Genomic DNA, 26,005 nt, shown 5'->3' on the forward strand with positions numbered 1-26,005 from the left:
TCATTTCAGATCGACAAAGGTCAGTTTAAAAGATTTTCGTCAGATTTTGAGAGACACCGAGCCGACCGCTCCTCAAGTGGAGTGGGGTGCCGCTGCAGGTCACGTCACGTCACCTGCAGAAATGTCAAGTGGGAGAGAGGCTGCCCAGAGCTGGAGGATGCGCCAGCGTCGTTTATAGTCTGGTGTGTGGGAACATTTTGGATTTCATGGTACCTATGATGAAATAAAACAATATATAGAACTGCCACTGTGTGCATGTTTTGTGCAACATGCATTCAATATGCTAATTTTAGCTATATATCATATGCTTAAGTATATTCTGGAGTGTTAAAGATTAAAAGAAAAAATAACAAGAACCGTACAGAACCGAAAACCGTGACCCTAAAACCGTGATACAAACCGAACCGTGGGTTTTGTATATACAGTGCCTTGCGAAAGTATTCGGCCCCCTTGAACGTTTCGACCTTTTGCCACATTTCAGGCCTCAAACATAAAGATATAAAACTGTAATTTTTTGTGAAGAATCAACAACAAGTGGGACACAATCATGAAGTGGAACGAAATTTATTGGATATGTCAAACCTTTTAAACAAATAAAAAACTGAAATATTGGGCGTGCAAAATTATTCAGCCCCCTTAAGTTAATACTTTGTAGCGCCACCTTTTGCTGCGATTACAGCTGTTAAGTCGGCTTGGGGTATGTCTCTACTCAGTTTGGCACATCGAGAGACTGACATTTTTGCCCATTCCTCCTTGCAAAACAGCTCGACCTCAGTGAGGTTGGATGGAGAGCGTTTGTGAACAGCAGTTTTCAGTTCTTTCCACAGATTCTCGATTGGATTCAGGTCTGGACTTTGACTTGGCCATTCTAACACCTGGATATGTTTATTTGTGAACCATTCCATTGTAGATTTTGCTTTATGTTTTGGATCATTGTCTTGTTGGAAGACAAATCTCCGTCCCAGTCTCAGGTCTTTTGCAGACTCCATCAGGTTTTCTTCCAGAATGGTCCTGTATTTGGCTCCACCCATCTTCCCATCAATTTTAACCATCTTCCCTGTCCCTGCTGAAGAAAAGCAGGCCCAAACCATGATGCTGCCACCACCATGTTTGACAGTGGGGATGGTGTGTTCAGGGTGATGAGCTGTGTTGCTTTTACGCCAAACATAACGTTTTGCATTGTTGCCAAAAAGTTCGATTTTGGTTTCATCTGACCACAGCACCTTCTTCCACATGTTTGGTGTGTCTCCCAGGTGGCTTTTGGCAAACTTTAAACGACACTTTTTATGGAAATCTTTAAGAAATGGCTTTCTTCTTGCCACTCTTCCATAAAGGCCAGATTTGTGCAGTATACGACTGATTGTTGTCCCATGGACAGAGTCTCCCACCTCAGCTGTAGATCTCTGCAGTTCATCCAGAGTGATCATGGGCCTCTTGGCTGCATCTCTGATCAGTCTTCTCATTGTATGAGCTGAAAGTTTAGAGGGACGGCCGGGCGCTCTCGTAGATTTGTAGTGGTCTGATACTCCTTCCATTTCAATATTATCGCTTGCACAGTGCTCCTTGGGATGTTTAAAGCTTGGGAAATCTTTTTGTATCCAAATCCGGCTATAAACTTCTCCACAACAGTATCTCGGACCTGCCTGGTGTGTTCCTTGTTCTTCATGATGCTCTCTGCGCTTTACACGGACCTCTGAGACTATCACAGAGCAGGTGCATTTACACACAGCTGGATTCTATTTATCATCATTAGTCATTTAGGTCAACATTGGATCATTCAGAGATCCTCACTGAACTTCTGGAGAGGTTTGCTGCACTGAAAGTAAAGGGGCTGAATAATTTTCACGCCCACTTTTTCAGTTTTTATTTGTTAAAAAAGTTTGAAATAGCCAATGAATTTCGTTCCACTTCATAATTGGGACCCACTTGTTGTTGATTCTTCACAAAAAATTGCAGTTTTATATCTTTATGTTTGAGGCCTGAAATGTGGCCAAAAGGTCGAAACGTTCAAGGGGGCGAATACTTTTGCCAAGGCACGTGTATATATATATATATATATATATATATATATATATATATATATATATATATATATATATATATATATATATATATTAGGGGTGGTACGGCTGATGGTCCTAGTGTGCACAGTGGGTCTTAAAATGGCGCTTACCCACTGCTAGTACCGGCTCTACTCAGCTCGGCTCAGCCACGGTGCCCCGTCCTCCTGATTTAGTACCGTCTCATGTGTGAGGTGAGCGTGGAGGAAGCTGCCGTGACATAACGCGACACACACACACACACACACAGAACGTGTGTGTAGTCTGCAGGTTTTCACGTCACCTTTTGGTATCGCCTCAGCTCGCTTGGAACTGTGGAAAAAAAGTACCAGTTGGCAGGTACCAGGGACTTTCTTTTATAATGGAACCAAAAAAGGTGAGTAGAGTCGAGGCGAGTCAAACAGGTACCATGTAATGGAAAAACGCCAAAAGTGTGCTTTGCCATTAGCAGAGGACAGCAATCCGGTCTTTTTTTCAAGGTATTGATTAATCACACAATGTAATCTCTACATTTCTTCCTTCACCCATCATAACAGAAAGGTTAATATTTCATATTACTGATAAATACTAAATCTCTAAATAGTCCTTTTAAATGTTAAGTGTATAAATATATGTAAAAAATAATTTTTTTTTAAATTGATGCCCAGATTTGTTTATACTGTAGCTAGCATCTGTGTTCTTCTTCTATTCAATCCAGTTGCAGTCTCATGCTTTGTGGGAATTATTCTTGGATCATCTAAGAATGTTATTGGTTACATCTTTACAACAGAAAAGTGAGTATGGACTATTCTTCTATAGAAAAAAAATATTTTCAAAGTATCTAATATAACATGCAACCTTGAGCCTGTATACCTGTGTTAGTGATTGTTTTTATAAGTCAAAAGAGTTCCCAACAGACCCTTACAGAGCCTTTACACAATGTGATTTTAGTTCAAAAGGAACATACTAAAACCACGGCCACATGATGGTAGCATGCTACTCTCAACATTACAAAAGCACACAAAAAAATGTTCAATTACCCAGCACAATTATGCATTTCTGCTGCTAATGTACATCTTTGTTTGCATCTTTTAGAGAAATCATTCGACGGGTTGCTGATGTCATGATCATTTTGGGGTTCTTCCATCCTGTAGATGCCATGATGGTAAGGGAGTAGTTGTCATAAATTATTATCATTATAAATCTAAGCAAAGCGGATAGAGCCTGAATACTGTATGGGGCAGAATATGACAGGGGGCATTATACGAAGAGCGGGGAAACCAAGTATCGGGGCCATCTGTAACTTGGTGGGATATTACTGCATCGGCCTTCCTATTGGAGCGTCCCTGAGGTTTGCAGCCAAAATGGGCATCGTAGGTGAGGACTAAAGAGCGACTGACACTGCCATTTAACTTTAAAGTCTTGTTCGAAGCAAGTTTGAGTGTTGGGTTGTCTTCTCTGTTGCAGGACTGTGGTTGGGTATTTTTGTTTGTGTCATTCTACAGGTCACATTCTTTATTATTTTCTTGTGTAAACTAAATTGGAGAAAGGCTGCCGAAGAGGTGAGTGAGCACACTTTTTTTTTTTAAATTACATGAAATATACTGACTGACTGAGTGAGTGTTGAATTCTTTAAACAGCAGATATTGTTTGTTTGTCCAAGACAAATTTCCTTCAGGATAATACAATCTATCTTATCTTATCTTTACATGACATAACTATAATACATTTCAATGTTTTACTACAATGTTACTGAGAGTGCAACATACACTGTGGTGTCCATTTTAGCTTGGATTCCTATTGGACAGGAAGACAGGGCGGTGAAACTCCATCCTCAGGATTGGACATGCAACGTCAAAAGTGATTTATAGTATGAGGCGTCATGACATTTCACAATTTGCAGCTAGGTATAGAACTTTAATTTTAAAGGTTGTAATTTGCTAAGAAAGTACTGTACTCAATTCAGCTTTACTTTGTCTCTAATTTAATAGGACGATACACACTGTGGTATTGGTAAGTAAATGTTCTGGTTGTAAAAGTAATTGTTTGCGGTCACAAAATATACTGAAAGTATGAATATAATATGACCCATACAAACACAAAATGTCACCTGATCTATTCTTTTCTTGCTTTTGCTTTTTTATCTTTAATTTGTCCCTCAAGCACATAATCCCACGTGACACAATGTCTCATGTTTAGGCACGAGCAACGCTCAGTGCACAACAATCCATTTCACATGTGGGAGACCTAAGAGAATATGAAAAACATTCTTGTGCTTTGTTCTACCTGCGGTTGGGGTATCTCAAGACTTTCCATGCCTTCCCACTAGCCTAACCGTTATACACACACACACACACACCCTGTGGAGTTGTTTCTGCCCTCTATAGTCACAACGAGGAATTTACACTAATGTTCCTGTAACTGCAATTTAAAGAGTAACTGCAGTAAATTCAGTATGCTAGTCAATGTCCCTGTAGAACAACAACACGTATTTCATTATGAAATATGCACTTTAAACAGCTGTCCTAACTGTGTATGAGCAGGCAATGGTGAGGGCAGGAGTCCAGGTCACAGAAAAGAAAGAAGTTCTGGCAATGGAAAATGAGGGTAAATACATTAAATGCTCGCTTCACTTTTCCTTTTCATTGCATGCCCTCCAGGAACGAGCATACTGTGCAGAGTACACACAACTAACTCCTAACTGCCTCGCTCTCTCTGATCAGGAGATGCCCACATTGTCTGGAGAGAGTCCCAGATGGACATCGCTTCATCTGACGTCCTGAGCTGTGAGGAGACGGCCGACGCTGCAGTACCACGGCCTCTGTCGGTCAGGCGGCTGGTGGTGCGTCGTGGCCTGACCGTGCTCTTCATGGTGCTCATCCTCGCAGCGGGGATACTCACCCACCAAATGCTTCTCAAACACAAATGACCGACACTATACTGCTGGCTGTCTCACAGCTGTGTGGTTTGGGTTGAGTGCTACATCACATAGTAATATGCAGAGGTGGAATGTAACCGAATAGGCCTACATTTACTCAAGTGCTGTACTTAGTACAATTTTGACATAGCCTACTTGTATTTCACTTGAGTTTTTTTCATTTCCTGCTACTTTCTGCTCTTATACATTTGAGAGGCAGATATTTACCTTTGTCTTTACTATATTTATTTGACACTTAGAGTTAGTAGTTACTATACTACTAATCTACCCAGTAGTATACAGAATATATAAAATTGGATCCACATAATACTTTGAAAGGAGCCATTATGTAGAATGAGACATTTTACTTTTACTACTTTAATTACAATTTGCTACTAATACTTTTTTCCTTACATTTTAAATTAGGACTTTTGTAATTGAGTATTTTAGGCTAAGGTATTTCTACTTTTACTTAAGTTGAAGGTGCTGTAGGTAAGCCTTATAAAACTAACTTTCTGTCATATTTGCTGAAACTGACCCTATGTTCGAGAAGAACTACATGAAGCGGGTGATTTTTTTTTTAAAGATAATTTTTTGGGGCTATTCCCTTTATTCGATAGTGACAGTGGATAGACAGGAAAGGGGGAAAGAAAGAGAAGGGATGACACGCAGCAAAGGGCCACAGGTCAGATTCGAACCCAGACCGCTGCAAAGGACTCAGCCTACATGGGGCGCACGCTCTACTGAGTGGGCTAGAGTCCACCCCATGAAGCAGGTAATTAAAAAGAAAATCTGGCTCCTCTGGCACCACCTACAGCCTGTAGTGCGATTTGCAAAAATCCACCGCTCCCTGTTCAGATGCACCAATCAGGGCCAGGGGGGGTGTCTAAGGGCGCTGACACACCAGGCCGATTATCGGCCGTGGGACAGTCTGGCGAGGTCAGTGACTCAAATCTGTTCGGTGTGTCCCGTGCCATCGTCAGTCTGAGGGGCTGTCGGCGTTCATTTTGGCCGACCTGACATGTTCGGTCGGCGGCAGGGCAGTCGGGACTCACCCGGAAATGGTGAGCGGAATGAGGTGACTAGAGTCTCTCAAAATCCGACGAAAATCTTTTAAACTGACCTTTGTTGAGCTGAAATGAAGACAGATTCAGCAACTGCACGGCCTATTTCTCGCTTAAAATGTTTTCAGAAACATGTTTCAGTGAACTATTTTAGTACAACATGAGATCGTATTCTGAATGGCCGCCATGACAGTCTGGCTTTGAATTTCCGGAGAAAACAAACCCATGTGATGCGTTCGTCCAATCAGCTGCCGGTTTTCATTTCTTGGGCAACATTACAGATTAGCGCCGCCTGCTGTTATAGAGATGTATTACGTCTCCTCTCGTCTTTTTGGTCTGTTCTGTGGCAGTTTTTTGGACCTCGGGGACGCGACTGATCATATCGACGGGGTTTTCTGTCAACGGTCAGCCGTCGGCTAAATGTGTCTACACCTTAACTGCGTGTCAATCACTGCTCATGCACACGCATTCATTCTCCCTTGTGGGGGGAGGGGCTTAAGAGACCGTTTTGGGCTTTAGTGGAAAGGGGGGAGGGACTGAGAAGTTGTCGATGTTCACATTTTTTGGCTAAATCCTGGATCTTCATAATCCTACCTACGGCACCTTTAACATCTGAGTACTTCAAATTAAAAGTAGACTGTATCCAACTCTAGTTGTTTTTTTCAGATTCCACAAAGTAATTTCTCTGTGCTATATAATCTCCACATTTCCTTGTGCAGCTCATTTTACTGCTGTAGATTTAAAGTACGTGGTTTGAGTTCAAACTGTGTCTAAGCAAAAAGTTGATATATTAGTTAGTTACAATGTCTACATGTTTTGTAATTAATGGAACAGCACACCCTTCAGGTGTGTTTTGTTCTCCATGCAATTCAAGCTTAAATCACAGCTGCTGGGCAGCTGCTGTATTGTTTTAACCTTATGACTGATGGACTGCTAGTATGTAATGTGTGTGGTATGTTGTGTTGTGTTGCTGATTATGTGAACTGTACATGCAAACTGTGAGACTGTGTGAAATGTGAATTGTGTTGTGTTGTTAGGTATATAACGTATACATGCACTGGTGTTCTGCACAATTAAAGTCCCTAATGGATATATAAAGTTCATTGAATTGAATAGAATTTTCTCTGAACGCTCAGCACTAAATTATCACGCCTAATGCATTTTCTATCTAGCGGCATATGGTGTGCTCTATAAAAAGTAGTAATAGGCTTAGAATTTCAAAATGTGGTACACCATCTTATTCTTTGAAATGTATTGACTTGTTTTAAGAAGGAGAAAAGCCATGAGAAAGTGATTTTACAGCAATTTTATCTCACTGTAAAGGGAGAGGATGGGAATTGGAAGGGGTATGAGGAACAACTAGAGACACTGTAGAGGGGTAATATATGTTTTAATAAGCAACAGATTGTTTAATATAATATAATATCAAATAATATAGGTATTTACTTTTATTTATTGTATTTTATTTTATTATCACAGACTAAATGTAAAGTCGAGCCTGTTCTACATACTCCGGTACGGTAGGTGGCGGTATACACCGAAAAAGTTGGTATTGTGCCCCCGCAAAAAAAATAAAGCGCAGAGAAGAAGAAGAAAAACACATCAACAAGGAAATACCGGCGTCTTATCAAAACTGATAATTTATTAAAGGACTGTGCAGCTTTTAGACTCACTTCGACGTCTCATTCATATTTATTGTGTTGTTGATGTAGATGCGTCTGCAGGAAGTGGTACCCACGCGGTCTGGGGGGGGGCACTTTTAGCTTTCATGCTGTAAAACTACAACACGTGGATTTACTGATTACACAACCATTGGCTTTAACGAGGAATTCGTAAGTAGCCAAATGGAACTGTAACAAAAAAGTAAAGTGTAGAGGCTCCAAGTTATACGCCATTTTGGTATACGTGCAGTTTAGTGTCTCAAATTTGCCCCAAGAAGTCATTTTGGGTTAGGGACGTCTGGGAGGGGTTCTGATTTAGAGAGGCGTTCAGTCCTAATCACGCAGATGGGGAATGGGATAAGACCCTCATCATTTGGGACACTCAGTTTTTGGAAAATAATTTAGGACACTAAACTGCACTGATAAATGAACTCTCATTTTCTGGCAGCGCCTAAAAAGAAGTGACCCTCAGTCACTTCAAGCTTTAAACAGCCAGGAGGTAAACTGGGAGGGGAAAAAAGTCAATTCTAATGGAGCATATGAATACATGATGGTTGCTGGATCAAAGCTAGTGAACGTCTAGCCACAATCAAAGTAGGGCTGAACGATTTGGGGAAAAAAATCTATTGCCTAATTTTCCTACCAGGTATTGCGATTTAGCTACATATATTTTTTTTTTAGCTACATATTGCAACTTCTACGATCATTTTAAATAAACTAATACAAAATAAATGAAAGCGCCACTGAAAATAGGACATTTCTGTAAACAATGTGTGTTATGTAACATTCCAGAGTAATGAAAAAACAGTAAATATAATAATGAATAGAGGAATCAAAAATGTTCGACAAGATGCAACACCAAACATTCACTTTAAATATTTCACATTTGATTAATCCCGGGTCTTCACGATTAGCTAATCGCGTTCCTATTAAATCACGATTTCGATTTGAAAACGATTAATCGTTCAGCCCTAAATGAAAGCAGTTCAAAGTGTTCTTTTCTGAAATGGATACTATTTTGACGTTTTATTTTTCTTCTCACATTTACATGTCGCAGAGAGCATGGACTACCTGCCGGATGACAACTCCAGGTACAAAGACGTTGACTACTGGGATGAAAGATACAAGACAGAGCAGAGTTATGATTGGTTGGGCAGATTCTCCAAATTCCAGCACCTTCTGGAGAAGCACGTCCAGAAAGAAGACTCTATTCTGATACTTGGTTAGTAGTCTCATGTTATTCTGACTGCACAACAACAACAAAGATTACGCATCACTCGGTCAGAACATATTGGCAACATTTGGGGGCTTTCTGGTAAATTAGGGGTCCCCTAGTTCGAGTCAAGCAGGGGACTCTTGTTGCAAGTCACTCTTAAGTAGAAGTGGGAAAATGTTCAGTTTGCTACCTGAGTTTTGGTAGATTTATCAAAACATTCCTTTAAGGGATACTGTGCCTGTGACATGAAAACATGATTTTGTACAAAAAACATTTCTGTACAAGAGAAGCCAGGTGCTTAAATAAAGTACAGTCTACAATTGGCAGAACTATGACACAAATTAGGAACTATCTGTAAAAAAGAAACTGGACATGGCATTGAATGCAAACTTTCGGTACTTTTCGGGAGTCTGTACTATGGACACATTTCAGTGTATTCTCTCTGTTAAGGACATTGAAGTTGAGTTCGCCATCATTTTTAAATGAGAAGCCACACTTTATTAAAGATTTGTTTTGGTATTTATTAGACAGGAGAGCTGTAGATAGGAAAGGGGGAGAGAGACAGGGAATGACATGCAGCAAAGTGCCGTAGGTTGGAATCGTATCCAAGGACTGAGCCTCGGTACATAGAGCGCACGCTCAACCAGGTGAGCTACCGAGGCGTCCCAGAAGAAACACTTTATTACTCTAGAAACTGGAATCCCCTGGGCTTTGGAGTGGAATTTTGAAATGTGTCCACAAGATGTCACTGTTCCCTTAAAAATGAACTTAGTTCTCTTGCACTCACTATCTGCAAAACAGTTTTTTAATTTGAAATGGCCCTGCTTCTCCCTAAAACACGTAAACAGTTAGAGCGTAAACAGTTGGAGCACGAGCATGGTGTTGTGGCGCCCGGACATAGAGCAGGCCTGTATGTGAATTGGAGCTCAAAATAAGCGAGGCTTAAAGCTGGTGGAGGCATTGTCACTATAAACACATTCTTCAGTGGTTTCCTCTTGGTTTGATATTCATTTTAAGCCAGAGTAAGAATGCATCTGTTCATCATTTGTGTATTCATTTGTTATTTGCCTACTAATGTTGATAAAGAGTGCACAGCTATGGACTGGTCTATTACAGTGGTTCTTAATTTGATTGTTTAAAAACAACAAACAAGCAATTTGTTCCCCGCAAAAGACCAATATTCGACGGTCAAAAGGTTTTTTTTAAAGAAGAAGTTTTAGTCATGCTTGTTGGTGTTTATCATCAGGATGAGTTAAACGCAGATGTATGTAGCCTGACATGCCAGCTTCAAAGTTTTGTTGGAACAGTTATACCTCCACAGAAGCATAGATGGCTGTGGTGGTCTGTTTCTTTCTGATGCGAGCCTTGTTTATGCATACTCAGTGGTGTCTGTGTGTGTGTGTGTGTGTGTGTGTTTGTGTGTGTGTGTGTGTGTGTGTGTTTGTGGGCTTTGTTAGGGGAGGTGGCCTGATGAGGTTGTCGTAAGTTGGGCTGATCGCTCGACAAAAAACTTTGCTTTTGTCTAATTCCTGCAAGACTACAGTGCCCGTATACAGACAGGTTTATGATACTTAGAGATTTTTTTTTTTTTTTTACGTGGATGTAATGGTCTGTTTAAAATACTGCATTGTCAAACACATTTCTAGGTGAGAACATTGACAGACAGATGGACACAGATAGTATGCAGCCTCACTTTTTCAATGCGTGTCTTAGGCACACCTACAGCAAAGGCGTAAGAGGGCTCTGGAATCTGATATACGAAATATTTTCTCTTGCTTCTCTCCTGTGTTACACTGCAGCAGGCAACACCAGGGCAGAGCACTTTCTGCACGCTGATTTAAACCCAAAGGAGAGCCATTATATCGCTTGAGAGCTCTCATCTTAGAGGGCATCTCTCTCTCTCTCTCTCTCTCTCTCTCTCTCTCTCTCTCTCTCTCTTTATCTGTCTCTCTCCTCTCGCCAGATCATGGAATCGCATGTTTCTGTCACCAGCACGTGTTGCCATACACATGCACAGAGAAGCAGCTATGTATGGAAGCCTGAGATGCGTGAACCCCTTAGTTGTTGTATAGATATGAATAGCTCTGAAAAGCACTTAGATATCACCACGCTTGGACAAATGCCTGCTCTGTAAATCCAAAGGGACTATTGTCTCTCGTATAAAAATGACACAATTAATTACCATCCTTATAGGGGGAGCGGGGCATTGTTTGGCAGAGAGGAGGGAAGATGTAAAGGAAGACTTGAGGCGCCACCGCACTGTTTGTATGTGTGTGATGAGTAGATAAAGGAAAGAGAGATGGAAGGGAGGTAAATAACTAATCAGGTTTGGGCCACTTAACTGTCTCAGATGGAGGTCATTTCCATTAAGATACAGCACAGAGAGAACCATACAAGGGAGGGAGGCACGCATAGGTGGGACGAGCTGGAGTGATTTGCTGCATGCTGATGATGGTTTTAATGTCTTTCTTCTTCCTCCGTTTCTCTGTACAGTTTCATACATGTATTTTGATGACATCCTCAGCCTTCATTTACCTGTTTTCTCCCCAGCGCACTTCTTTCAGCCTGCTTTTTTGAAATCTGGAGAGACTGGCTTCACCATCACACTGTTCTTGCTCCCCACCTTCTAAGTAACCCACTTCTGCCTTTCAGTATTATTCTTTCTTTGTCATGAACTCCTAAATACGGATTGTATGTGGTTATAGTCTAGATGGGAAGACTACAGACTAAATATTGTAAGCATGCATGATCACACAGTGTAATCGCTCTATTTTATGTTTTAATCAAAAGAGAAATGAGTGGTGCTACTGGATTTATTTAATCACTTACCGACTTTATGGCAGCATTAGAATAATAAAAGTTCTTAAAAAAAGATAAGTCTGGTAATATTCTATATCCAGGAAATTGCCTTATTTATTCTTTGTGACATTCTATATTTTTCTTATTGTCAACAAATCCCATGAAAAGACCAAAACCAACAATAAATGATGACTAACAAGGAGCGTTGAGTATCCAAAGCCTGATATAACGCCATCCTTGAAACACATAACACATAATTTGGCACACAGTTGCACGTGATAACATGTTTCTTCATTATAATAAACTTTTAGTGTATTTTGAGCCAATCCCATACACATAATACCGCTGCTAAATATTCACTAGTAGCGATATGAAGATATTTAAAATATCAAAACTATAAAAAAAAATTCTATGGTGTGTGTGTGTATATATATATATATTTTTTTTTATATATTGTTTTTCTCGCATTGTCAAAAAACAGCGGCCAAACTTCTTTACGGCAATATTAACGTCATTTGGACAATGATTGGACGCTCTGATCCTCTCACGTTATGTTCATTTTGCACTAAAGATTGTTATAAAATGAGAAAGTACTCATTACTTTTCATTCGTCAAGTATTTCTTTCACACATGAGTACACAAAAATAGGCTTTACCATGTGGTTATTTCATTTATTGAATTACCAGAAAACATGCTATATCGTGATACATGTCGTCATGGAGATATGAAATAACCTATATCAGGATAGAGATTTTGGCCCTATCACCCAGCCCTTCTCACTAGTTCAAAGCTGCAGCGGAAAACATAGTCTCCAAAAATATACATATCATTTACTGCTATTTAAGTTAAAATTGCTAAAACCCCTGTCCACTTTTTTCAAATGAAAATGAAAGTATGTATTTGTGACCTGTTTTTAAAGATTTATGTCTTCAGTTTGTCTGAAGACATAAATGTCTCTTCTACAGCACTGTAGCCATGTTCACTCTATCTTGTCTGCTAACTGGTACTAAATCACTTGGTAACTGTGTTTTTTTTTTATTAGTAGATACTGTATTGATCCTCTAGTTCCTCATGATAACCAAAGTGGTAAAATCATTCATAATAGCATATCCTGTTTAGAAGCTGCACTGCCCACTCAGACACCTACATACACCACAATGACAATAGGTCAGTGTTGTTTCTGTTCAAATGATGCAGCAACTTGCTTATTTAGAGTGCCGTAACACTTCTTGGAATAATAATATGGACAACCTAAAGGTTAGAGAAGTGAGCTTGTGACCGGGAGGTCGTCGGTTTAATCCTCAGACCGAAAGGATCAAATCTGGGTGGGGAAAGTGAAAAAGCAGCGTTGTCCCTCCCTCATTACCACCACTGAAGTGCCCTTGAGCAAGGCCCTTAAAGCGTAACTCTCGCCAAAATGCATCCTAGGGTATTTTTGTGAATGTACGTGAGTCAAACTTTAGTTTAAAAGCATATTTAGGACCGAATCGCCACTTAAGATTCACCGTATTCTCGTTTTTGGGTCAAATGGCCTTTTGAATGGGAGAGCTAGGAGCACTCTCCTGCTAGTCTCAAAATAGCTATTTTCGAAATACTAAGAAGGCTTGACACAACATGAAATTTTACTTCAAGTATCACCAGGAGCTCTACACCTTAACGCAAGCATTGACAACATTCTTTGTGTACACCGATTTACTAAAAAAGTTTTTGAGCAACTCACCGCAGCTGTTGTTGTTTCCGGCCACTACCACCTCGGCAGTCAAAACGAGTCGATATCCGAATGCGAATGCATATGAGGCTCCTTTTTCAACTACAAGGTCAATATTGTTGTACGATAAAACAACGACTTATCCATACATTTATATGGAACTAAGCTTTAGGAGCTTTCCGTCTTTACTCTCCTCCCTGTTACTTTGCATTCAGAAATCGATTGTTTTTGACTGATAAAATGGTTGCGGCCAGAAACAACAAGAGCTACGGTGAGTTGTTCAAAACCTCTCTTTTTAGTAAACTCTGGGTACACAAACAATGTTGTCAATGCTTTCGTTAAGGTGTAGAGCCCCTGGTGATACTTAGAGCATAGTTTCATGTTGTGTCGAGCCTTCTTAGTGTTTTAAAAATAGCTATTTTGAGGCTAGCATAAAAGTGACCCTATCACTCCCATTCAAAATGCCATTTGACCGAAAAACGAAAATACGGTAAATCTTAAAAGTGACTCTTCCGTCCTAAATATGCTTTTAAACGAAAGTTTGACTCAGGTACATTCACAAAAAGACCCTAGGTTGCATTTTGGCGAGAGTTACGCTTTAACCTCCAACCGCTCCAGTGGAGCTGCTCAGTGGCCAGCAGATCAGACTGTGGTTGTACTGGGCAGCTTCCAGGTATGAATGTGGATCTGTGTGAATGTGATCAGGGTGTTCCTGCAAAAGAGAGGCTGCCTCTCAGTGGGAACCTTCCCTGAAGAAACAAAGGTAAAATAAAATAAATAAAAATGCACTTGTATTGGCAATGAACATATATATTGGAAGTGTGATGGCTTAGGCCTACCAATAGGCCTACGGTTATGAAACCGGACGTAGTAAAACAAATATGTCACACATTTGACATTTGGGGACGTCATCTTGGGCTTTGGGAAAGCACTAATCAACATTTTTCCCCCATATTCTAAAATTTTATAGACCAAACAACTAATCGAAAATATAATCGACAGATTAATCCACAGTGAAAATAATGGTTAGTTGTAGCCCTAATATTATTTTGAAAGTACTGTGTGTGGCTCACCATAATGTGACCTAAGCATGCTGATTTCTGGCTGGGCCGGCCGAAGACCTGGGGTGATGTGTGTCACAGCATTGCGTCAAGCAGTCCCTGACCCTCCACCTGACCTGTATGTCTGTTAGCAACATTACCGAGCATTAGCGATGATCAGCTCACACGGTCCAGTTCCTGCCCGCCGCACATAGCCGTGGCTCCTTCTTTTATGGCTTGCTCCGGGCCTCTCTCAGTGATGTAATGATCCCACGTCTCCAAGTGGTCAGCGCTCATGCCTCGGTCCCCCAAGGCGAGGGGTGATGATGTAATGACTCTGTTCTATAGCAGTGAGTGGGGCTGAGATGTGTGTGAGGTGGTGTCCTGGGAGTTTCCATCTGCCTACCATGTTGTTAACATGAGTGCACCTGGTAAAGAGGGCATTACGCACAATCTCCACAGTCAGACCAGGAACACCTACCTTTCATGGACCACAGGGCTGATAACAAGTGTGTGTAGGTGTGTTTTTGGGATCAAAACATTTTAGTGTCGGAATATTTTTTTTATGTGCAAAAGGTTAAGGATAATGCTTATTACTGAAACTTTTTCAGAACTAGACACACACACACACACACACACACACACACACACACACACACACACACACACACACACACACACACACACACACACACACACACACACTTTACAGTTTTTGTTAAAGTTTGAAGTTATGGGTTTGCTGCATGTCTATTGATGGTTGTTTAAATGCTGCCCGCTGGTTTCGTTTTGTTGTTTTCACTGGTAGCCTTTTTATGTGTGTGCAAGTATGTATTCATATTTTATGTTCCACATTGAAGCTGAAACAATTAGTTGATTAATCGATAAGTCAATTCACAGAATATGAATGTGCAAACATTTGAAATTGATTATCATTTAAGTTATTTCTGAGCAGAAATGTCGAAACATTTGCTGGTAGCAGCCTCTCAAATGTGAAGATGCTGCTACTTCTTGTCCTTCACGAAAGGAAGCTTAAAATCTTTGAGTGCAAAAGCTCATTCTTGACCTTGAAAATAGTAGTTAACGCAAACCTCTTGGTTGCACAATGCCTACTGACTTTCTGGAGCTTTCAGTTGCATCTCAGGGTATTGATGTGATGGGATTGATATGAGCAAACTTCTGCATCACTCCCTGACATTTTTCTTTTTTTTTTGGGGATAACAAGCAATTTGAGGGTGCCATTTTGGGCATCTTTAATAGGCATAGTCCACTCTTTTCTAACATTTAATACAACTGATTAATCAGGAGTATAATCAGCAAGATGAATTGATAATGGAAATCCCTTTTAGTGCAGCCCCATTGCACATGTAATCTACTGAAAGAGTATGTTTTACCTTCCCTAAATGTCCTGCATTGCTGCCTTTTATTTAGCTCACCCACTGACATCATTGTCCTGCCACTTTCTGGGTTCCTTCAGCTCCTGAGGGTGATGTAAGCGGTGTTCATTGGCAACGGAATCCAGAAATACCATGAGTGTGACTGTTTAGTCAGCTGTTGTGTGACTATGTATGGCCCAGTGCCCTGACAACAAAAACATTATGCCTTTTAATAAAGAACATTACCACATGCTAGCAACAATGTAAAGTGTTCCCTCTGTCACCCTCTCTGCCTCTTGCACGCCCCATCTTGCTCATTCATTCATTCCTCACACCCAACCCCTTCTCTCTCCCCCACCCTACCCCTTTTCCTTGTCGACCATTGCCTCACTTATATCTTCCCTGTCCTCCCCTTTGCCTACTTGTCAGTATTTGGTATCAAAGACGTCCACCTGTGTGCCCGGAGCCAGTCCGGCTATATATAGCTGGAGCTGTTGAGATCTGCGGGAGCTGCACTTTTCACAGGACAGTCCAACTGTTGGTGGGCTATTTTGTTGAGCTACGGCTCATTCAGAAATTGGCATCCCAGTAAAGACTTGCACATTTCTCGAGTATCTAACAGCCACTGCTACTGTTTGATCTTTGTTATATTTTTAAGTATTATATTGCAATATTAAATGTGTTGATATATGTAATAGACAGAATTATTATCGTAGCTTGAGAAAGCTGTGCTGCTGAGTAAAATCCTCCCACCTCATGCTGGAAGATTCTGCAGGTCACACATGCAGTTTTATGTTTGTGTACCTATGTGTCCCTATCACTGTGTGCACTGGGAAGAAGCTAGCCCACGTACAAGAGTGTACTGTTAGTTTGTAAACCTATGCAGTACATGTCGAACTGGATGAACATATAGGCTGAGCAGGAGGATTTTTTTTTCAGTGTTGATGGGGTGACAGTCCTCTCACTTCCCTTTTTTTCCTGCACTGTTAGAAATGCACACACATGCGCGTATATACAAACGCACACACTGACCCGAAATGCTGATGGGATGGAAAGTCACTGGGCAACACAAAAAACATGGGGGGAGAGCAGGAGATATTTGAAGTCAGGAGTTAAGTCTTAGCAGCTGTCATAAGACCAAGCTGATATCAGATATGCTGTTGCTCATGGGAAGTTCATCCCTCATTTTTCCCTCTCTTCCCTCATCCCCTCATTTTTTCACTTATCATCCCCTCTATTTTCTCCTTCCAGCTCTTCCTCCTATCATGTCTCTCACTCTCTGCACAGGCAAGCTCGTCAGCATTCACGCTGCAGGAAATGCATTTTCTAGTCAGCATTCACACTATTATTGTATTCTTTATTATTATTCTGTTACTTTCCGTATAGTTTTTTCGTTGGCTTATCCTCCTGCCTACTTTGAGCTACAGAAACCAAAGCACATGCATGCACACACCTCCTTCTCGCACTTGGAAAAACAACACTAAAGAGGTTGTGAGGAACAGGCAGCTTTCAGAGGAATAATAGAACCAAGAGACAGGCCTTTTTAACGCTTGCCCTTCCTTTTTTTGATTGCAGCCCTTCCTTCCTGTGGCGTATGGAGTCGGAGCACGTCTGATCAGATAGGCTTGTATCAGCTCTGTCCTCCCCTGTCACTGCCAAACCGCTTATTCGCAGTGGCGTTCAAGGAATATATGGGTTGTATGTATTTAACAGTGGCCTAATTTTGAAGTGATTTGCATGTTCCCAGAGGCTCTGTCAGTGTCTGATAAATTCATGTGTGTGTCTTGCATTGATGGTACAAAAGGATTTGCATGTCTTATTGGCTAATGATGAGCAGCAACGAGGTAGTGATATTGTGTTGCATTGGTTTTGGATTTAACAGTTTGTCAGGAACAAGGTAGTGCAGAGATGAATGGAGCTGCTTGACTAACAAAGGCACTAGAGGTTGTTCAGTCTGCAGTGTCCTCTGGCCTCAACCAGAGGGAAATTAGCCACACACACACACACACACACACACACACACACACACACACACACACACACACACACACACACACACACACACACACGATTCTATACATCACCGCACTGTCTGTCTTTAGCTAGATGTGCTGAAACATCTGCAGCTGATACAAAACTGCAGTAGATGGGGTGTGTTGTGTACATGGAGGGTGGGTTGAATGAATGACTGAGAGAGGAGGTGGAGGAGAGTGTATTTTGAAGCGGATGGTGGTTTATTACTCCCAATTCTCTCCCCTCCTCTCTCTCTCTCTCTCTCTTTCGGTCTCTCTCTCCTCCATACCCTCCCCCCTTTCTCAGCATGGGGATTATCTGTTTTCAGTTTTCAGGGAGCCCTCGCCATGCAGCAGTCAGTACAGGAGGGGCAACCCCTCCATCCCTCCCTCTCCTCCTCTCCCCTCGACTTTTTGCCGCTGTAAGGAGTGGTGCTGTTTATGAATGAGCCTCAGAGCCGCAGAATGTGAATGAAAAATAAGAGAGGGAGCGAGCAGATAGGGGTGCAGGCTGAATGAAATGCAGCAAATCAGGGAAGAAAAATGGAGGAAGGATGCTGAATGAAAATCACAAGGGTTGGAGGGAGCAGGGAGGGGAGCAGGGGAGAGGGTGTGGTGGTTGTCAATAGAAATGAGGAGAATGTAAAATGTTATTGAAGCAATGGCCACGCTTCAACTGCTGTATGTGTGTGTGTGTGTGTGTGTGTGTGTGTGTGTGTTTTTCATGGTAATGAAGGAACATGTCACCCAGTGCAACAGTTTTTGTTTTTTTCATATAATTTGTTGATAGTAAGTAAAATATAATATATTGCCAGCCTTATCTTCTAAAAAGCTAAACAAAGCACCACTGCTAAACAAGACACCAAGCAGTGTGTGTGTGTCAATGCCCCCCTCCACACACACACACAGGTATGCAGATCAGGGAGGATGCCTAGACCGGTGTCTTTTTGCCTATGAGCCAAAAGGAACCTCCACTACCTAACTAACCCACATGCACAGCTTTCTCTGAAAGCTGGTCCTCCGTGCTCTGAATAATAACAGGGTTACCGGGGCAACCAGGCTAGGATGATCGATGGGCCTGGCCCTGATAAACAGAGCACAGAGGGAGTGCGCCTGTGTGTGTGTCTGTGTATCACAGGGTTTCTGATGTCGCAGTGGGAGTTTCTTTGTTCTGGGACAATTAGAAGCTATCCTATTATCAAATCTCTTCCGACCTAAGATTATACAGTATATATGTGTGTGTGTGTGTGTGTGTGTGTGTAGGAGGGGGGGTGTAGACTACACAGAGACACAGGCTCACAGGTTGCATGCGTATGTATTTGTTTGTGTGTGGATGTGGAGGCTTTTATTTAAAATTTTCAGTGCGTGACTCCGTTCTCAGTGACACTGAACGTCCTTGGTGAGAGGGCTTGTGCGGGCGGACTGTGTGGAAGTACCACGCACGCCACACACACTCTCCTGACTGATTCACTTATGGTAATAATATGGCCATTGGAAGGTGAGGGGCTGTTACTCAACCCCACACAGAGTGCAAATTATATAGCCAGCCACTGAGTCACACTTGCTACTTGATTTGATTAAATGTGTGCTGAATACAATTACATCTGTACAGTAATTCTGAATGAATTATCGCGATGTAGGCTTTCATGAAACTGCGAGAAATAGTATCTTGGAAATTCATTGGTTTTATGTTACAAGCACAATGTTCTAACAAACTGTGTGTGTGTGTCTGTTGAAGGAGGCTGGGAAATATATTGGTGATTGGCATTCACACAGCCTCCTCTGTCTGCACTGCACACTGCTGCATCACATTACCCTTGCTGCTTCCCTCCCCTCTCTCACACCTCTTCTCTTCCCCTTGCTCCCTGTCCCCTCTCTGCCACCCCACCCCCTAGCCCCCGCCCCCGGCAGAGAGGAGGAGGAGTGGCTGCTGAGAGGTGCATCTGCAGCCAAAGTCGCTTCTCAGGAGCCAGCGTGTCATCCTGGAGCATTTCTCACAAAAGACATTATGTCAACCTCAAAGAAAGGGTCATCGTAAGTGTATTCGGAGTCGCACTGCTCTTTTCTCATAAATACAAAGAGACAAGTTTCCCTTGCTGTGACAATCGCTGTATGTCACAGCACAAAAAGTCACTTTTCTGTAACCTTGTACACTTAAATCTGTGATTAAAGCGACATATACTGTCCTACAAAATCAACATGTAAGACGTTAAGACAAATAGCTAGAAATGTGCGTAAAGACTGACAAAGCTTTGAGAGAATGACCCGATGTCATTGCTCTAATATTGGGCTTCCACAAATGACAAAATGAGCAACAGATATCTTTGACACAGGGACATTGGCGCACATATGTTCCTGTTTAAAGCCAAGAGTGACATAGCATTAAATGTTTGAATGGACTTTGATGCCTCGCATATAAAACATCAAGTTGTATTTATGTTTGCAATTTTCTTCGCCTCATATTTATAATTGGGGACTCAAGATTAGGCACTAGGACCAGAGTTTCCGCTAGACAAATGTGACCTGTAAGGTTTCATTTTACCGGTCAAATGGGAAAAGTTCGGGTCAAATATTTTCTGTGTTTATTGCGCTTAAAAACAATCAATAGGAGGGCTATAATAATAATATCATCAAGGGATGTAGATTCATACAATTTTTTTTTTTTATTGAAATGTAAGCTACTTGCTATAGGCAGAGAGGGCAAAAGAATTAAATCAATGCCCATAATTGTGCCAGGTTCGTCTGTAGAAACGTCTGTGTTATTCTCCATGTAGAGACCACAGGGAGTCAAACAGCCTTAAATATGTGTTTAGCCCTACCATTTACTTTTTTTTTTATTGCAAAAAGTCTTCATGATATGCTGAGACATGGCTATTCTAACACAACAAAAGTTGGTTTGAAAATTTTAGTAAATTGTAAAAAAAGTAACGTGGTGTTACAGGTCAAATATGACCCGGCAGAGAATATTGACGGCTGTGGGCTGCTTTGTAGATGAAATAAAAAAAATAAAGCAGTTAGCTGGACCGTTTAGAAGAAGGACATGAGAAAGCCACAAAAGTATGTATACACATTGCAGAACACACACACACACACACACACACACACACACACACACACACACACACACACACACACACACACACACACACACACACACAAATGACCAAACATACTCACACACATGCATTTAATTATACTCTGTGCTAAAATGTTGTAAAGCTGTACAGTCACAGCACTATTATGTCAAGGTTGTTGTGCCTGTTTGGTGAAAGAGAAAGAATTTCAGTGTTTGACAAGAGTTGTTTGTCAGAGAGACAGCAGTCACTGTGTTCAGAGTCTCCATGGCGTCATTAACCTATCATCACATAGCTCTGAGCAGGGAAAGCCCTGTCTGCTACGTAATAGCACTGTGTGCGTCACTGATGTCCCAGTGTATTTAGCCCTCTGCAGTGACGCACTGTTGCTGCAACCCTGCCGGTAAGTTATACACTTCAGTCACCTGTGATGTGAATCGCTGTGTTGCGGTGTATATTTTGGGGTCTATGAGTCATCTTCAACAAAGTAAGTAAGGATCTACCGCAGCAAGTTCAGTGTTGCATGTGTCTCCGAATTAACAGTTCACTAAGATATTAAGATATTAGGTTACAGTACCAATGCTTTCAATCCGCTGTCAGAGACGTATAAAGACAATGGCCACTTTAAATCCACTATCAGAGCCTCCGCAGAACCATAAAACAGGCTTTGCTCTGTTCTACATACCATTTCTCTACAGTATGTTCTACACACTAATGTGTACAAATGTACAAAATGAAACCGGTGGTTAATTTCTTATTTACCAACAGGAAGTGACACAACATACACCAAATGACGACAATTGCGCTGTGACTTTCGAACGCTACCAACATTAAACTCCACAAGGACATTTTTTTAAAGCTGCTATAATCACCTTTTCTTTATATTAACAATGGATCACATGACTTTGCGTATGTAAAAGGTGTTGCTTGTAATAACAAAACCACAGGAAATGATTAGTGTTGACGAACTGACCGAAGAGCCGGTTAATTAACCCGACTCGTGTCGCTGAACCGGAAGAATGGAGTGCCATACGTCAATGAACCGACTCACTCCTGTTTTCTTTTACTTCATTCGTGCCGTTGTGTGTAGCTGGTATTCTTCTCTACTGTTCGTGTATAACCTCTCCCCCCCCTGGGGGGGGGTCCCCCGAACGGATGTAACCGTAACCTCCCGGCCCCCCTCCAGTCAATAATGTAACCGTGGCCAGTGCGTGAGTCTAGTGTCGGTCAGTATGAGTGTGTAAATAGTATGTCGAGACCGGATGTAACCGCAACCGCTTGAGTCTTCCGCGGTGTCTTGGTTCCTGGCGGGGGAACACGATCATCAACCATTAACCCCTCTATATGCTACTTTCCCAGCACCAAACGGCAGCCAGAAAAAGTCAGTAACTAGCTTGTGAACATAGTGGAACATTTAGCTGCTAAATAGCCAGATATTAGCTATAGGAGTCGGTGGAGACTAAAACTGAGCTAAAAGAAGAGTGAGGGAATATTGGATTTACATTTATCAGGTGTCCACAAACACAACTACAGTGTGAAGCCCACTGCGTGGTCAGACCCCCACAGAATTAATACTTAATACTGCAGTATGGAACATACAAGTCTCAACTAGCACATTCATTGTAGCTATATGATGACTTTGTCTTCTTCCTTCTATCGGTTATCTTTCACCAGCACCTTGCATTGCAGCACCTTCCACATAGGTCTCCAAATCCTCTCGTCATCCTCTCCTGTAAGACCATTACAGCAGCTGAGTCTTAAAATACTCGGTTTCTTTTCTTCTTTTTCTGTGTGTGTGCGTCCAATTTGGATTTTTAGGAGAGCGCTGGCTTTGTTTGAGGCGGTCCCCAGCACTCTTATGTAACACTGCTCGTAATGCTGCAGGCACAGACTAACAGCCCTGCTGCACCTCCACCTCTGCATCTTCACGTCAGCCTCCATGCCTGTCTGTCCCCCTGTGGATCTGCCGGCCTGTTTGTCACTCTACCTCCTAGCCTGTGTTAGAACTGTCTATCAACCTATCTAAATCTACACACTCTACTCACGTTTTGGCCCGTCTCTCTTTGTGACTTCTTAACTGACAGATTTACTCCCTGAGCCTCGGTTTGTCTTTTGCTAATTCTCTGTCTTCGTCATCGCTCTGTTTGTGGACCCAACTCGAGGCAGTCTTCAATCTTTTTTCTTTTTTCTTTCGCTGCCTCGGTAGTCGGTACATCTTTTCTCTCCATCTCTCACTCTCACTTCTGCATTAGAGAGAGAGAGTTCGGTTTATGTAACTCTCCATTTGCCTTTGCACACACACACACACACACACACACACACACACACACACACACACACACACACACACACACACACACACAGATTCTGGATAAAAATAGAAGTTGTATCCACTTAGAATTGAGATGACACTTTCCTCTTACAATTTTTAGGGAAAGCAGTTTTTACTAAACTTACTACTTGTGTAATCTCTGAGTGTCTAGGAGAGCTTGTCGGATATTGTGATGCACTGTTAAAGGTTCCTATTTCTCTGATGTTTGTGTGAATTGACAGTTGAGACTTTCTGGCCTTCACATCTCTTGATATAAAAAAAAAAAAAACTAAAAAAACTAAAAACCATCAACAGCAGAGTTTTCTTGACTCATTTTGTTCCTGATTTAGTTGATCCTTTGAGGCTTTCTTCACTTTGTCACTCTTCTGTTTTTTAGATTAGATTTGCTTTTCTTTGTTGCCACCTCTGTCTGTGCACAGTTCAGCACATGGTGGGATGCAGTATTGTCATTTGTTGCTGGACCTTGAGGAAGTTACATCACTTGGAACAGATGACCTTCCTTATTCAGATACAGTAGGATGAGATTGCATTAATGTAGGAATCACAATTGCCATTTTGATATGTAAATACAGTCCAAACTCATCTGAACATTCATCCTACCATCACCATAGTGATATGGAGAGTCGCCGGGACATGCTGAATCTAACACATCCAATCCTTGACCAAGTTCTGTATGTATCTAGGCTATGTTGCGTGCAATTTTGTGTATTACTTCAATGATAGTCTCGCATTGCCAGACCTATCTCCACGGCGCTGTGGAGTAAGTCTGACTACACCATAGATACATTCTAGGATAGGAGAAAAACATACTCTGGGTTGTTTTTAAACCAGTCACAATCGTCTTGGGCGGCGCTAAGCTCTAAACGTAGCAATAGTGGCTCTGCAAAATAGGCATTTGCACCCCGCAAAAGAAAACGCCACATACGTATAACATTAAATTAAGTTAACCATTTACACAGTACAGTAATGTGAGCTTTTTAAATTCGCTAGATACATGGTTAAACGTATTTGCTCTTACTAGTGTATAGATGTGTGTACTTCGTCCACAGCGATCCCCACCAGTGGGTCCCAAAACGTCCCAGTTGGAGAGTAAATGTTAGAGAGTAAATGCATTTTAAGTCTTTACAATCATTCCCCGTAAGAACCAAGCAGGCCTGCCTTGTTGCATGATCCAAATTTTCTTTGTAACTTGCTAGCTCAAAGTTTGTTGTTTCCCAAAGCAAAGGAACTTTGAGAATGGCAACACACAGATAGCGGATGTCAGGCAATTCATTTATTTGAATTTATACTTTGGATTGATCCCCAGTGGGGAAATGTACACTCTGTTAGAAATCACTACACACATGCTCAGGTCCTATGCACAAATGGAGAGATGTCCAGAGATGAGTGGGCTGCCAGTGAGCGGTTGGGGGGCACGGTGCTCAGGAGCACGTTGTGGGGGATTTGGGCCAGCGACCCTCCGGTTCCCAGCCCGGTTCCGTGCGGACTGAGCTACTGCCACCCTATGTCTCATACATCCTATATATCCTATTCCTATAATGTAAATGTACTTTCGTTGATCCAGACTACTTCAATGATGACGCACGCCTGGCAGTGTCTATTGAGTGGACATAATCTAATGAACATATTCACAAACCAGTGTCAGCGATGACAAAGGTAAAACAGACCCCATAGACCAGACCTGGTTGGGATTACATAAGCAAGTTTTTTTTTTTTCTCTTCTCTAACCTGATTGATTCTCCACAGTCAGTTTCTGACAAAGTTTGTGCTGCGTCAGATACTTGGCATCATTATAGGTATCCTGCTGTGATCTTAATTGATGAAACAGTTTTATTATTCCTGTAGTTATTACACAGGAGGTCTACCCGTGCCATGCTTGATAAGAATTTATGAACAAGTAGAAAGGACACTAATATAGATCCCTCTGATGCTTTTCTCTCGAAGACAATTGCTCTCGGTGCTTCTTCTCTGCATTGTCTGTATATATTACTGTGGGTATTGGTGGTGGATGAAGTGACCAGAAAGCAAATGAGTGTGTTCAGTGAGACAAGGTAAAGAGCACAGGGAGGGCAAGATGAGGTATGTGTGTAACAGTAAGAGAGATTGAATTGATTAATGGTGGAAACCACTCAGTGCAGACTCGGCTCGCTGAAAGCCACATGTCCCCTTCAGTTCCATCACTGCACATCACCGACTTCGACTGGCCTGAACCGCCTCTGCTCTCTGTGCTGCTGTGCTTGCAGCATTACCATGCCATTATTTTTGAACTGAATACTGACTCTTATTTTTTAACGTGATATCAAGATGTTTGTTTTAAAATAACACAATATTTGAATTTGATTAAATATCAGCCAGCGCTAATTACTATTTATTAAGTCTATCTATAAATAGGGATGCAGATACCTGTGCTTTAGGTATCGACCGATACCGGGCACCAATACACCACCCCGATACCAGTATTGAATTCATTATTTTCTGAAGCTACGGTGTGTCGTCTGTGTGTTGTTGTGTTTTTCTTCGGACATGTGCAAGTAGGTGGGGTGGAGAGAAACAAGGACATAATACCGACATAGAATTGATTTGAATAGATCGGCCCCATTGTCACCGATACCGGGTCCAGCTATTTGGGTCAGTATCGACCCGATATCAGAATTGGATCGATGCATCCTTATCTATAAACCGTTTCTCAATTGATTTTCCTGAAAATTTACTATAACACAATATATATGCTGAGTGCGATATTAGAACTTGAACAACTAGTCCATTA

The 26,005-nt window shown here is 41.6% G+C and overlaps 2 protein-coding genes across 3 annotated transcripts in view; both read left to right on the plus strand.

Annotated features, from left to right (window-relative positions):
- Positions 1-4,048: 4,048 nt before the first annotated feature.
- Positions 4,049-5,447, plus strand: LOC120568800 (multidrug and toxin extrusion protein 1-like). 2 transcript variants are annotated; one of them, XM_039816508.1, is made up of 3 exons: positions 4,049-4,052; positions 4,583-4,646; positions 4,763-5,447. In XM_039816508.1, the coding sequence occupies exons 2-3, from the start codon at positions 4,586-4,588 to the stop codon at positions 4,966-4,968; spliced, it is 267 nt and encodes an 88-aa protein (XP_039672442.1). In that variant the 5' UTR covers positions 4,049-4,052; positions 4,583-4,585; the 3' UTR covers positions 4,969-5,447. The 2 variants fall into 2 exon arrangements, with proteins under 2 accessions (XP_039672442.1, XP_039672441.1); XM_039816507.1 differs by lacking the exon at positions 4,049-4,052 and having other exon boundaries at positions 4,266-4,646.
- A 2,167-nt stretch (positions 5,448-7,614) lies between these two features.
- The window catches only part of ece2a (endothelin converting enzyme 2a), a 91,550-nt gene continuing 73,159 nt past the window's right edge, over positions 7,615-26,005 (plus strand). The window contains exons 1-2 of the mRNA XM_039816876.1: positions 7,615-7,852; positions 8,739-8,903. Coding sequence (XP_039672810.1) covers positions 8,744-8,903 — 160 coding nt within the window. The 5' untranslated portion in view covers positions 7,615-7,852; positions 8,739-8,743. The remainder of the gene's footprint in view (positions 7,853-8,738; positions 8,904-26,005) is intronic.

Source organism: Perca fluviatilis, chromosome 11 (assembly GCF_010015445.1).
Source record: "Perca fluviatilis chromosome 11, GENO_Pfluv_1.0, whole genome shotgun sequence".
Classification (NCBI taxonomy): Eukaryota; Metazoa; Chordata; class Actinopteri; order Perciformes; family Percidae; genus Perca; species Perca fluviatilis.

What these genes read in the sequence shown, in the direction of transcription:
- LOC120568800 (XM_039816508.1), top strand. Translation starts at nt 4,586, where the DNA reads ATGGTGAGGGCAGGAGTCCAGGTCACAGAAAAGAAAGAAGTTCTGGCA. An exon ending in TCTGGCAATGGAAAATGAGG is followed by an intron (nt 4,647 to 4,762) that starts GTAAATACATTA and finishes CTCTCTGATCAG; the next exon opens with GAGATGCCCACATTGTCTGG.